Source organism: Simochromis diagramma, unplaced genomic scaffold (genome assembly GCF_900408965.1).
Source record: "Simochromis diagramma unplaced genomic scaffold, fSimDia1.1 OVJJ01000171.1, whole genome shotgun sequence".
NCBI lineage: Eukaryota > Metazoa > Chordata > Actinopteri > Cichliformes > Cichlidae > Simochromis > Simochromis diagramma.
This window is the reverse complement of record NW_024387222.1, coordinates 435,300-448,133: the sequence shown is the minus strand read 5'-3', so window position 1 is coordinate 448,133 and position 12,834 is coordinate 435,300. Positions and strand designations below refer to the sequence as shown.

Genomic DNA, 12,834 nt, shown 5'->3' with positions numbered 1-12,834 from the left:
GGTAGTGATGAGCAGGGCAGCGGAGAGAAGTGACGCTGAAAAGGTGAAACAAAGCTCTCAAACTCGCCCCTGTCAGCAGCTGCAGGGATAAAGGGTTAAAAGTAAACAGAAGACAGTGAACTTTGCTCCTCGGGGTCGACTGTAACATCACTTCTTCTTGGAACAGCAGTGCACATTCTGCAACTCTGAGATCATTAAAGCCTGTTTTTATGAACTGGCTGTTTTTTTCTAACTTACATTTAACCAAGAAACTCTTGAGATGAACGGTTAATTATTAGTCAGTGTTAACGCGGAGTGTTTGGCGATGGTGAGAGAAACCAGAGCAAACATGCGAGCCATCAGTGGGAGGATGAGATTATCTGTGATGACTTTAAGTTACTGGAAACAGACAGTTAAGCTCAAACCGATCAATATACTTTGGTTTATTTTGCTTCGTATTAATCTGGTTGGTTATACAATTTGTCTGATGATTTCAGAACATTCTTTGTAACTTTTCTGTTACACGTCTTCCAACTAATGAGCTTTAATTACAATAAAGAACACAACAGGAGGGCCTGTCTTTGTCACTGAAGGGTTTTATTTGTATTCAGCATTAAAAAATTAAAGCTTACTTACAGTCACAACGAAACTGAAATGCAAGCAATTAAACATGCACAAATAAAAGAAAGGAACAGTAGTTTGAAGCAAATTACAAAATAATTAAGCAAAGAGGTAACATATACAGTTACACATTAAATATTGATTATTTCTTTTGTCGGAAAATGAAAAAGTGAAACACATTTTAAAAATTCAGTTTCTCAATAAAATCTCCAGCAGCTGGTATTTTAAACAACGATCCTTCAAACTGAAAACGGCGTTAACGACGCAAGAGGAGCCAAAAGAGTCACCGAGTCTCCAGGATCCTCCCGCAGAGAGGCTTTACATATCCCACAAACTCTCTCTCACACAGGCACGTTATAAAAACAGGTATAAAAAGATAAAAGAATAAGAGACTCTTTAGAGAGGCTTCAAAACTAAGCAGTGCAGTTACAGCCGCTCCGTCAGTAAGTTTAAATTGATCTACTTCACACTTCTCTACACTCGAAGCTTCTTTACTGGGAATCAGACACGAGCAGATGGAAAGGCAAACACAACGAAGGGCTAAAGAGCAGGAAGAGTTTCCAGGCGTGGGGGTTCAGGTGTGTGTAAACACTCTTGTGATGGACGTAAGTAATGTATTTGTGTGTGGACGAGGAAGTGAGGTGGCGCGTGGGGTTAAAAGTCCAACCCGTCACAGTAAGAAAAGACAACAACTGTTGTCATCATCATGTCACTTCGGGAGTCACTGTGAAAGTCGACGGCGTGCAGGCGTGTCTCAAAACGCCTGAAAATAAACGCGTTCAGCCAACGTTTTCTCCTTTCCACTGTTATTCTTCTTGGACTCGTTGAGCCAGAATGCATTTAGCTGATATAATATAAGAGCTGCTACAGTACAAAGCCAGCACATTCTTGCTAGTACCTTGTTGTGATGTCTGAGCAGCACAGCTAGTATTCCACGCACTGCTGGCACCATGTGTGCCGCCTCCTACACACTGCATTCAGCAGCTTTGCATCATTAATATTTCCAGTAGTTTAAAGTATCAGGACTGGACTATTCCCTGCAGCATGTGTGCTACACGGGAGAAATAACTGTGGAAAATATCCTGTCCACAGTGCATGTATGAACAAATCTATCATGGCTGAACATTCATTTCAATAGAAACCTTTCACCACTTTATCTGATCGCACATCGCTGATAAACTCTACTCTCTGGATCGCAGCCTGACTCATTCCTGATGAAGCTACTCAGATTTTGCAAAATCATCTTTCAAATATATAAAAGTGTCCCTTCTGAAAACAACCGCACCCATCATCAGCTCAGCAACAGTTTAAAGACAGAAGACTTCCCGTGTAATTCCTAACAAACGGTTCTCCTCTTTCATTATTGCATCTTTGCAGTCTTTGTAGGAAAAACTGGAACAGGGCACACGTAGGTCACATAACTCTAATTTCAGTTTTCAGCCTCTTCCATTACTTCCATCACCACGGTTCTGGGCCCCGTTAGGATCAGATAGCTGACTGTCCGGTAGTCCAGATCAAGAACGTTGAGGCCGTTGACTGAAACCACAAACTGGCGAACCTGCAGATCAGGACACGAGACAGGAAGTAAGAACTTTTTCAAGTGTCCTCTGCTGAAATCAACATCAGTTCCTTAACAGAGTTGGATTTTGCCAGCCCATCACCGTGTTGTGGTACAAACAACAGTACAGTCCTAGTTCAGCTTCAGTTGGTATCTCTTCAGCACAATATCAGGATATTTGGTGCATAAATTCACAGCAGTAGCTTCTTCCTCTACTTCTAACTGCTTTGGTTGTGACTGGGCTTCCTTCAGTAGCCACGTGGCCTGTCACGCTTACCTTCATCCCTGCGAGAGCAGCTGGACCCTGAGGCTCCACGGCCTGGATGTGGCACGGCCTGTTTCCTCTGACCACAAAGCCCCAGCCCACTGCATCACCGACAATCTGCAGACACGCAGACGACAGTCACGCATTTATCTGCAGGGTGTGTGCTATGCAAAAGTCTTTTACACAGAAAGTGAGAAAAAGACATCGTCGTTCTCATCTAGTGTTTTGTTCATGAAGCCTGTGAAGCATTTGTCTTTCCTGACACCTGTTACACTCACTCCAGCACCAACACCATCCACAATCATCTTTGAAACATGTTCACATTAAAATAAAAGAACAGCATTTTTAAAGAAAGAAGGTGTCCCATTCGCTCATTTTTCTCTTGTACTGTGAAAAAAATGTTACAAGTTTTTCCCTCAGCTTGATAGAAAACTCTTTGAAGTGTGTAAAATGAATTTACCGTGAAGGTTTTCTTGATGTAGGGTCCTCCTGGTTCTTGTAGCTCCTCTGTGCTCACTGGTCTCTTGAGGACTGAGACAAAAATAAAAGACATTTTATATTTAATGCAAGCTGCTTTTGGCTGCTCCCTTATTCACAAGGAGTCGCCACAGCGGGTAACTTTCCATGTTGGATTTGGCAGATTTTTATGACTAGAAGCAGTTTGGTTTCCATATTTGGAAAAGCAAAGACGACGCTGACAGTGTGGAGGTCTAAAGCTGCTCCTTCCTTCAGTTGTTGAGCATTTTTATTACCAGATTTGGGGTTGGAGAGCACCAGGGAGGAGGTGGTGCTGGGGAGACCGACTCGTCCTCGGGTGTGTATGTTTCCATCACTGCAGCTTCTCACCCGGGCTTCTCCCCGACCTCCGCCACGACCTCCACCACGACCTCCACCATGACCTCCGCCACGACCTCCACCACGACCTCCGCCACGACCTCCACCACATCCACCTGTGACAGCTTTCACATCCTTGGATGCTGTGACTGATGGAGACAAAGAAGTTTCTATAACCTTAATACTCTGTTGATTATATTTTACATGTCAGCGAAAACATTTGAGTTATTTACCAAATGAATATTGACATCAACATCTTGAGTTCCTGCTCTGATGTACTAGAGCAGCTCTGCATGATTCATTTTGGTTGAATCTCATTGTTTGCTCCCTGAAACAGGTTATTTTAGTTCTTTGCCCTCTGAGCCGATTTAGGCCAGCGCTGCTCGGATCATCTGCAGGTCACAAACAGGTTTGAACAGCAGCTGAGTTTTATGAGTCAGAGCCGTGTGCCTAACGTCACCACATCAGAGATATTTCCTGATATTATACAGAGGCAAGAGTGGGATTATTCACAATAAGCCACCTTTAAATGAATGAAAATATACATATTGTAGTAATAATATGATGTGTATGCATGTATTTATGCTTCTCCCCTCACTGCCCCACCCATCAGGGAAAACTTGGCCCTGGACAGAAGGAAAGTGTTGAAGTGATGAGATGGAGACTCCCATGTTTTCAGTAATAACGATTAAAGCTGACCCAGTTCTGTGTTTGACTTCCTGAATTTAACTTCCAACAATTCAGTTCAAACATGCTTTGATAAGAAGCCATGCTTCTTTCAATAGCAGAGATAAGCCGGGCTAACAGAGTTCATGGTGCTGACTGAGTTGTTCCTTCTGCTGTGAGACGAGGCAGTGTGACGAGCGCCTCGCCGCTGCTGCACATTCACGCCAGACGAGTTTAACGGCGATTCATTCGTTTTCTCCCTTTGTAGCACATGAACCTACGCGTGACTCTGAAGCCATGTTTGCTCCGGTGCAGTTGTCATGAGAACGGAGAAGCAGTTTGAGTGGTTACAGTTGTAACATTAACAGCAACATTAAAAAACATATAGCAGACAGAGGAACGTTTCTTGAGGTTGCTATGAGTGAAGAGGTTAAACCACTGACATGTGACGCCCGGGGGTCATGATCATTACACGATTAGCTGAGCATGAGAAAGCGTAGGCCGCTCTGCTCCCTCGCCCTTACAGTCTTTGATGACTTGAGGTGTAAAACTGTTAATGTGTTGAAGCAAACAGTTTTATCACATATGTAATAATTTGTGTTAAAACTGATTTTGCCCAAAACCTCTGGGTCACTTTTTAAAGTTTCGTCATCTCCATTTATTTATTTCCATAAATGTATCAGAACACAAAATGATGCTGAGTGTTTGTGGAGTCTCACACGATCACACACAGATCCACGCTTAGGTCGTTTTATTAAGAGCGGCTGACTCGGCGAAGATTCACCCGGATAAGACAACGACAGTCAAACAATAAAGTGCGTTTATTTGCTTCATGAAGGAAATGGTTGCCTTTGAGTCATCACAGTTACTTCCTCTGCAGGATAATAATTTACCGTCTTCCTCGTGTAGTGAAGTAAATGTGAGAAGTCAGTATCCATCAGTACATGCAGTCATAACATGACAATTATTTTAATAATAAGAATTAACCAGACAAGCTGAACTCTATTAACTCTGCATCAGTGACACATGCAGGAGAACCATCTGCCAGCCACTGATGGAAAAGCAGCTCATGTGGGATAAACTGAGAAGTTGCTGTTGTTGACTTATTACGAGCAGCTCTGAAACTAAAGATAAAGAAATACATAAAGACTAAAACTCTGAACTTTGACTTTCTTACAACTTTTTTAAATTTCTTGTATCTTGTGTGTTGTTTGTGTCCTGTAGGGGTCTCTGCTCTTTTTTCTCACATGTTCAGAGTTTGGAAAGTAAAGCGAGATGTTCTTACCTCCTGTACGAGGTCCCATTTCTGTTCAAGTCCAAGAAAAGCAAAATGCAGAAGATGAATCCGGAAGACGACAAGCTTCAAAGGCGCACACCAGCAGATGGACGGACCATCAGTCTCTGAGTGTTGCCCGGCTTCAAGTGAGACTCTGCACAGGCTTGATGACACCTATCAGTTTTCTCAGTTCAGTACTCAGTTACTGGACCTGTGGTCTGAAGGGAGGGTAGTCAGCTGGTTAGGAATAGACGTGCGTGACCGAGTTAAATATTAAACCCTCGAACAAACAAACCAGCCGTCAGCAGGAGGCGAGAAGCGACATGTAGTAAAATGTAAAAAATGAGAAATAACACTCGTAAATGTAGAAATCTCACAGTACATTTTAATTATTAACTGTTACTTATGAACCGTTAAACAATTATTGTCACAAAAAAATCAGGTTTAATGCAAAGAGTGCATGGGAGCTCTTATATTCCATAGCAAGAGGGGATTTCATGAGTATTGCACTAATCTCCACAGACTGTTGCACATGAATCTGCAGTGTGGTGCTAGAGTTTTAGTACTGTAAACCCTGTGTTTTCTGTCTGTACACACAGTGGCGTCCTGCACACTCTGCATGCATGTTTACCTGCTGGCAGACTTTGCTTGCATGCCCTTTGTTTGGAGAGCAGAAAACAAAAGCAAGTGCTCCTGCAGCGCATCAAGATATCAAGCTTTGTGTTGCCATCACCTCAAACAGAACTCACTGTTCCTGAGGATCAATCACCTTTCAGTTTCAGCTTTTGTCCCACTGAAAGTCATTGTGTGATAATACAGGTGGTTTCTGCATTTACAGTTTTGCACTGTGTAACTTTAGAAGATAAAAACACTCAAACATTTGGCAGCTTTTGGCAACTTTACAAGAAAGCATGCAGAGACGTGAAGGATTTAGGAAGGTTTTTGCTCGTAAATGGGACTGAGCTTCAGCCTGGTTGCCATGCAGACTGGAGGAGCAGCTGCAGGTGGAGAGGAAGGGGAAACACAAAGATCATTTCTGCTCTGATGGGCAGAGCAGTGGAGATTTCCATCGGTCAGCACAGAGCAGCGAGTTTTCGTCCATATTTGTCCTTTGAAGTATTTTCTCTGAGCCTCATGTAATGAGGTTTCTTGACTTCCTTGTTACACCTTAATACACCCCCGAGGCTGTCACTTGCTTTAAACTTGTCAATTGAGTCACACGGAAGGACATGTGGTCGTAATCATCGTTATACAACAACAACATGTGGGAGATAAATCCACATTCCTTTCTAATGTCTGGAGGTCAAATCTCGGGTTTTCAGGTTACTCATCAGTGAGTCGATCATGAGGCCAACAGAGCTCGTTAAACTGAAGATAAAACCACAAAGATACACGGACAGCTGTTGGCTTGACAAACAGATCAATAGAATCAGGAAATATCCAGTTTCACACCATTAACATTATCTTGGGCTAAACGACACTTTTTGCCAATGATACCCGTTTGAATAAAAAGTGATTTAATCCTGGAGTGATATGAAGGTGAGAGTGTAAACTGAACAAACCAGAAGACATTTGTGTTTGTTTCTGGAGGAAACAAATGTCCAAAACGAATGAATAAATAACTAATCATCAAGTAATGCATAAATAAATAAATAAAGCTTTTTAGATGCATCAAAAAGAATCCAGGAGCAAGATTTGCATTTAACTGAATTTATTACAAAACAATAAACAAAACGACGAAGCCTGTGCGTCGTCACCTTGGAGATAATATTTAGTCATTTTTCAGGTGACTCTGGTATCAGGATCAAACGATGATCATTTATTTTGTACTTTTAATTTATTTACCTTTTCTGCTTTAATTAAGATGGATTTAATATCCACAGCACTTTATGTTATGCATTAATTTAATGGTTTTCTAAAAAAGCCCTTCATTGTATTTTTCCACCATCACTGTCTGCTGGTGTTCAATCACATGTTCAGTTTTTACTGTGACTTCCTTCTTCTACTGCATGATGGAGTTTCAGTTGTTCCACCTGCAACTTGGATTTGATTATTGGAATTTCTGGAAGGTCTTGGACAGTTTTCTTTAATATGAAGTTGTTGCTGTTGAGAGCAGATGTGACACTGTACTGGGGACGGATGATGAGGTGGGATTTCCTGCCATCGGCTAAAGGAGTTCAGCCCTGCAAAACAAAACAAGCTCTTAACCTTTGACACAGTGACCCACGAGTCATGTGGGTCATGAACTCCTCTAACACAACACGTCTCATGTGTTTCTTTTATTTACCTGGAAACATTAAAATGAAGAAAGCCTCTGTGGTTGTAAAGTATACGACTTTAAAGCAGTTTAGGGCTCATGTGGGCGTGAGCTCATCCATAAAGGAGTTTTATAGTCAGTTTCCATCTTGGGCTTTTTCACTGGACACCTCTGTGACTCACACGGTTTTCTTCATATGATGACTTTTCCAGTTATTTCCAAATGTAACCAGGAGGAACAGTGAGCCGATTGTGTTGCAGTTCCATTCATTCATTTCTTCCACTTCAGTTCTGCAGTGTGGCCCCAGCTGGAGTCTTCAGCTGTCACAGAGAGAGGTGCAGGGTGCGCCCCGGGCAGGATGGCAACCTGCCGCAGGACTAACGGAGTCAGGAGTTCATCGCCTTCAGATGTTTCCTCAAAGGCGGTATCCTTGGATTAAAGCCTGGATCTCTGCTGCAGTTTAATAACAGCTCAGAGTTATTATTAAAGTGTTGAGAAGTGTTAAAGGTGTGAGCCTGAGCTGCTACTATTCAGTACCTGCGTCAGGCTGCTGGTTAACTTTTTTCTCCTCAGTGACATTTGAAGGCTGGCAAAGGTGCTTTCATCATGAAACGAACATGCAGCGTTTACGCTTCTTCACCCCACGTGACACTTCTTGATTTCATATAAGTAGAAAATGAAACAAACACAGCATTTCAGCATGTTTTAGACCATTTGAAGTGCTCTTTGTTCATAGTTTAAAGCAGGGGTGTCCAACTCCAGGCCTCATGGCCGGTGTCCTGCAGGTTTTAGGTCTCACCCTGGGTCAGCACACCTGAATCAAATGATTAGTTCATTACCAGGCCTCTGAAGAAAGTCAAGACATGTTGAGGAGGTCATTTAGCCATTTGAATCAGCTGTGCTGGATCAAGGACACATCTAAAACCTGCAGGACTCCGGGGTTCTCTGTATTTTCTGAGAATCTCACTGCATGTGACGTGTGAATGGCAGGCCTACAAACCTATAATGTGAAGTAAACCAGGATGGGCAGATCACAGTTCTGAGTTTGTTGAGTAAAGCTTATTCTGAAAGATCCAAGTGTAAAAACAATCTTCTGTCTCAGTTAAATTAAGAGCTCGTGTTGCACGTTGCTCCTTTGTGTACATGTTAACACAGAGCCAGTTCTGTCAGCCACGTTGTTTTCTTTCTTTCTGGAGCTACTGCAGTTTATTCTCATTTGTCTCTCGTCTTTACTGCTTATAGCAAAAATAATAAAATAAATGGTAACTCTAATTAAAGCTAACCAACCTGTTCAAAACTGAACCAGAACTCACAAATGCAGGAAGTGACCCAAGTTGCAACAAATTCTAGCAACAGGAAAGGGGGGTTGTGTCTCCCCCCTGCACCTCCCTCACACAGAGATGCATGCTGCAGTCTGGGATCTGAGATTCAGATAAGTAAGTCAGGCAACTTTAAAACTGGACTGATGCTGGCATATAGGCTGGTATAACAATGTGATAACTAACAGGAAGAACTGGTGCTTTTACCCAGCAGGTGAGTGATTATTTGATACCAACAAGTGTCGAAATTGTGGTTCACTTTTGATCAAACTGGTCTCTGGTGTGGGTGGTGAAACCACAACAACCTCATCAACTTGGAGAAATTGGACAATTTGATGCGCATGGACACAAATCAGTAGATAATATAATATTCCAATACTCTTCCTGAGAATGTAGAAAATAGCAGCCCGTTAATAACCTTTGTATGGGAAATGTTTGTCCTAATTTAAAAGCTTGTTTCACAATTGGGCTTCATTTAAAATCAATCACCCGAGACAGCGGGTACATTAAGGCACACGTGTCCCAAGAAGGAGCAGCGAGAGCCGCTAATGAGGTTCTTTGTCTTGGTGGCTTATTATGATGTCCGTTTTTAGTTCTTTAATCACAAAGTAATTAAATTCCCAGTCTGGGAAAACATAAAGGTTAAAAAGTAGAAAATAAAAAGACTAATCGCGTCTCTTTGTCACTGCATATTCAGTAGAAGTGCCCTTGAGCAAAGCACGAGGCCTCCGTTTGTGAGCGTCTTGCTCACGAAGAGATTCGGACATGTTTGGAGGCCGTTTAAACAACTGCCTGCTGGATGTAAATTCCAGTGATTAAGTATCACTCGCTGCTCACTTCCTCGTTAATAATCGAACACTGTCCTCAGCAGCGGTGATCTAACGCTGTCGTGTCTCATTGATTACGCGGATCAATGAGCTCCCAGACTACAGGACACAGAGCACCAGAGTCAATACACATAATGTTTTACAGAACTGTTAACGTGTTTCACTATTGATCCACTGTCTGTATTTAAATATGCGGCCCTTTCTCTGCTGTAAATTCTGACTCTTGGAAAGATCATCCATTAAAATGATGGTCATCACCCGAGTGCTGCGTGCACATGCAAATACGAAGCTGCAGCTGTAAAGATCTGACTTTGATTCATAGTAATGTGTTGGCAGGGTTTATTTATGTTCATCTTTTCAGGATTATGAGTAAACTTTAATATCTGTTTCATTCCCCGCTCCTCTGTTCTCTGCACGTACCGCCTCACCTCCTTTGTAAAAGAAGCACTGCTGCCCTCTGCTGGACACAAGCTTCACTCACACGTCGCTGCTAAATTTTCTTCTTAATTGTTAACAGTTAATAAATGTTATGCTGCTTTCTTCCATTGGCTGTCTGCACACTCACCTGCTAAATAACACCAATGAAGAACTTGAGTCCTGGGTGTTAATTAATCCCAGACCAGCACTCATCTCTGCCTTTCACACCTTTGGTGTTTCGATAGTTTTTTTCTTTCTGAAAACTGTTGAAAGCTTCTGAGTTTGATTTTTGACTCGTTCCTGTTTCTAATGACACCGTTGGCTTGTGATCCTTATAAAGTGACTTGGGCTGAATGATTTGGGACAATAGAAATAAAATGAAACTGAGTGACACAAAAAGCAGTTTATGCATCAAATATCTCATGTTACACACGAACACTGGACCAGGCTGTTTGTGTGGGTGTGTGTTTGAGCGTAGTGAGGCAAATATTAACCCCGTCCAAAGTACATTACTGCTCCAGAATTACGATGAGCAAAGAGTTCATGTATTTCAGTGCGATGCTATCTGAACTTCAAACGGCATTCAGGAGCACATGTGTCTCTAAACACGCATTTAAATGTGTAATGCTAACATTTCCACGCTTTGCTTCAGACATGTGAAGCTGTTCAACGGTGGGAACTGCAACCACGTGTTAATGTGTTACTGCAGCAATTTTATAAAGAAAGAAGATGCTGAGTGTGATTGTTTTAAAGCGGACTATTCTGCTCCTCTTTATTTTCTCTCATGTGTGCTATTACAACAGGCAGCATTTCAAAGAATAAGATAAATGCATGCGAGTCAAAGGCTCAGCCTTCACACCATACAGCTGCTTTCTATGTTCGAATCTGTAGAACGTCAGTGAGAGTGGTTATACATTCACACCAGGCATACAGCTCTGACAGTGAGCACAGAAGGCCAACAGCCAAACTTCCAGGCCAATCAGAAGTAATGTGGTTTAAAGGGAAGGTGGCCAAAAAGTTACATGGATGAACCGCAGGGCAGGACGAAGGCCAAGCAGAGGTAAAAAGGATCATTTTGCAAACATGCGTTAGTCCAAGAATAAAAATATGGGACTGTTAGGCCAACTTTAAGGTTGTCATGAAGGCTTAAAAACAATGATTGCAGTTTTATGGTGAAACGTTGGGGAGTCTGGCCTGTCGGTTCACCGGGTTCTCCTCCTAATACTAATGTTTTCTATAGACTTGTTTCCCATATACCTGACATGAATGCTAGATACATGAATTATTAAAATTTGCAGTTTTACTGGGTTAAACTAACCAAACAGAAACCCAAAGGCCCTCTTGTCAACTGGCCGGGGTCTTAAGGAAACTTAAAAAAGGAGAAAACACAAGATGCTGCAGAAAGCAAACAGAAAATCCAAGAAACACCCACAGACAGATAAACTGACCGACAACTGAGTGAAAACTGACTGAACACAAACGAAACAAAACGTTTCCTTAAACAATCACACAGGTTGGGAAAGAAGCACAGACAAAGAAAACCAGAGTGAGTGTCAGAGATGGAGAGAGTAGGGCCTGAACGCAGGACGTCCTGTGCAGAGTTCAGTGCGTTTATTTACAATGAATCAAAGGACAAAGGTGCAAATAATCCTCTCCACGGGGTTTCTTCCTGTGCTCGCTCCCTGCTCCTGTGCTGTGGTGAGTCATCGTATCCTGACGTACAACAGCGCTCCACTGCTTCTACTTGTTTCTGCAACCCTCTGCAAACAACAACAGGCTGCTGTTAGTACATGCAAAGACCTGAGAACCAAGACACGGTTGCAAACTAGCTGACTGGGTTTCTCACAACAATCCACTGCAGCTCAGCTACTCTGTTAAACAGATCAGCTGATCAGCGATAGGTGCGTGTAGTTATCCTTCCTCGGGTGTGGCTGGCCTCACGGTGGGAAACACTCTCCAGGCCTGGTGTCCCAGGGAAACCAGGACACCGCCAACAACAACAACAGCACATACATGTTAAACAGACACACAGGCAGGGCAACCAGTGAGGACTGCCAGCCCGAGAAATATAAACAAGTCCACAAACACATGAACCCTGGGTCCCCATGACAGTAAGTGTATGAGCTCTTAGAATGAAGCAGGAAAAACCACCAAATAATGACCCAAACATCATAAAAGTGAACGATGTAACAAAGCTGAAGTTTCACACTAAATCTGTCAGAAATGTATTTGTAGTTTTAAAATATAGATCATAAAAAGAAAAACACTCCGTGTCCCTGACTTCCTTTACTTCTTGCCTGACCTGCAGCTGATAATAACACAAATGCAAACAGCTCTTCTCGCTAACTGTCTTTTTTATGTGCTAAAGTTAAATGGTGTCATCGGCACCTTAATGCAATCACATAACTGTCATCTAGTAAGTAAGCTGCTGGCTCAGTGCAGACGTGTAAGCACTGTTTAGGAAGCATCTGCCTTTCTGGTTGCGTCACACTTCTTCCTGCCTCTCCGGTTAGGCTGAGCTGACAGCGGCGCTCTGAGCCACGAGAAAAGGAAGTTCAGATTCTGTAAGGTCAGCGCTTCTGTCCACAACGTTCATGAGTCAGTGTTCAGTTCAGGCTGAGGATCATGAAGATTTGGCTGCAAACCGTCATCTCGTCTCATGTTTGAAGTTTGAAGATTTGAATAGTGTTGAAGTCCAAAAAACCCTACAAAGTTTTCATGTGTATTTGTTTATATTTGCATGTCTGCAAAGTCTTTTGAATATTTCCATCGTGCACTCAAATACTGAGATAAGCAAGGTAATTAAATACCCATC

At 42.4% G+C, this 12,834-nt stretch overlaps 1 protein-coding gene and 1 long non-coding RNA gene across 5 annotated transcripts; both read right to left on the bottom strand.

Moving 5' to 3' along the window:
• Positions 1–567: 567 nt before the first annotated feature.
• Positions 568–5,443, bottom strand: LOC120746621 (DEP domain-containing mTOR-interacting protein-like). 4 transcript variants are annotated; one of them, XM_040052048.1, is made up of 6 exons: positions 5,209–5,443; positions 3,347–3,406; positions 3,176–3,310; positions 2,884–2,954; positions 2,436–2,540; positions 568–2,158 (listed from the first exon to the last, which is right to left on the bottom strand). In XM_040052048.1, the coding sequence occupies exons 1-6, from the start codon at positions 5,225–5,227 to the stop codon at positions 2,030–2,032; spliced, it is 519 nt and encodes a 172-aa protein (XP_039907982.1). In that variant the 5' UTR covers positions 5,228–5,443; the 3' UTR covers positions 568–2,029. The 4 variants fall into 4 exon arrangements, with proteins under 4 accessions (XP_039907982.1, XP_039907984.1, XP_039907983.1 ...); XM_040052050.1 differs by having other exon boundaries at positions 3,176–3,298; XM_040052049.1 differs by having other exon boundaries at positions 3,176–3,322; positions 3,359–3,406.
• A 1,457-nt stretch (positions 5,444–6,900) lies between these two features.
• Positions 6,901–8,225, bottom strand: LOC120746555. The gene is made up of 3 exons (XR_005698879.1): positions 7,994–8,225; positions 7,487–7,909; positions 6,901–7,382 (listed from the first exon to the last, which is right to left on the bottom strand). It is a non-coding gene; the product is annotated as an uncharacterized LOC120746555 (long non-coding RNA).
• Between the last annotated feature and the right edge of the window lie 4,609 nt (positions 8,226–12,834).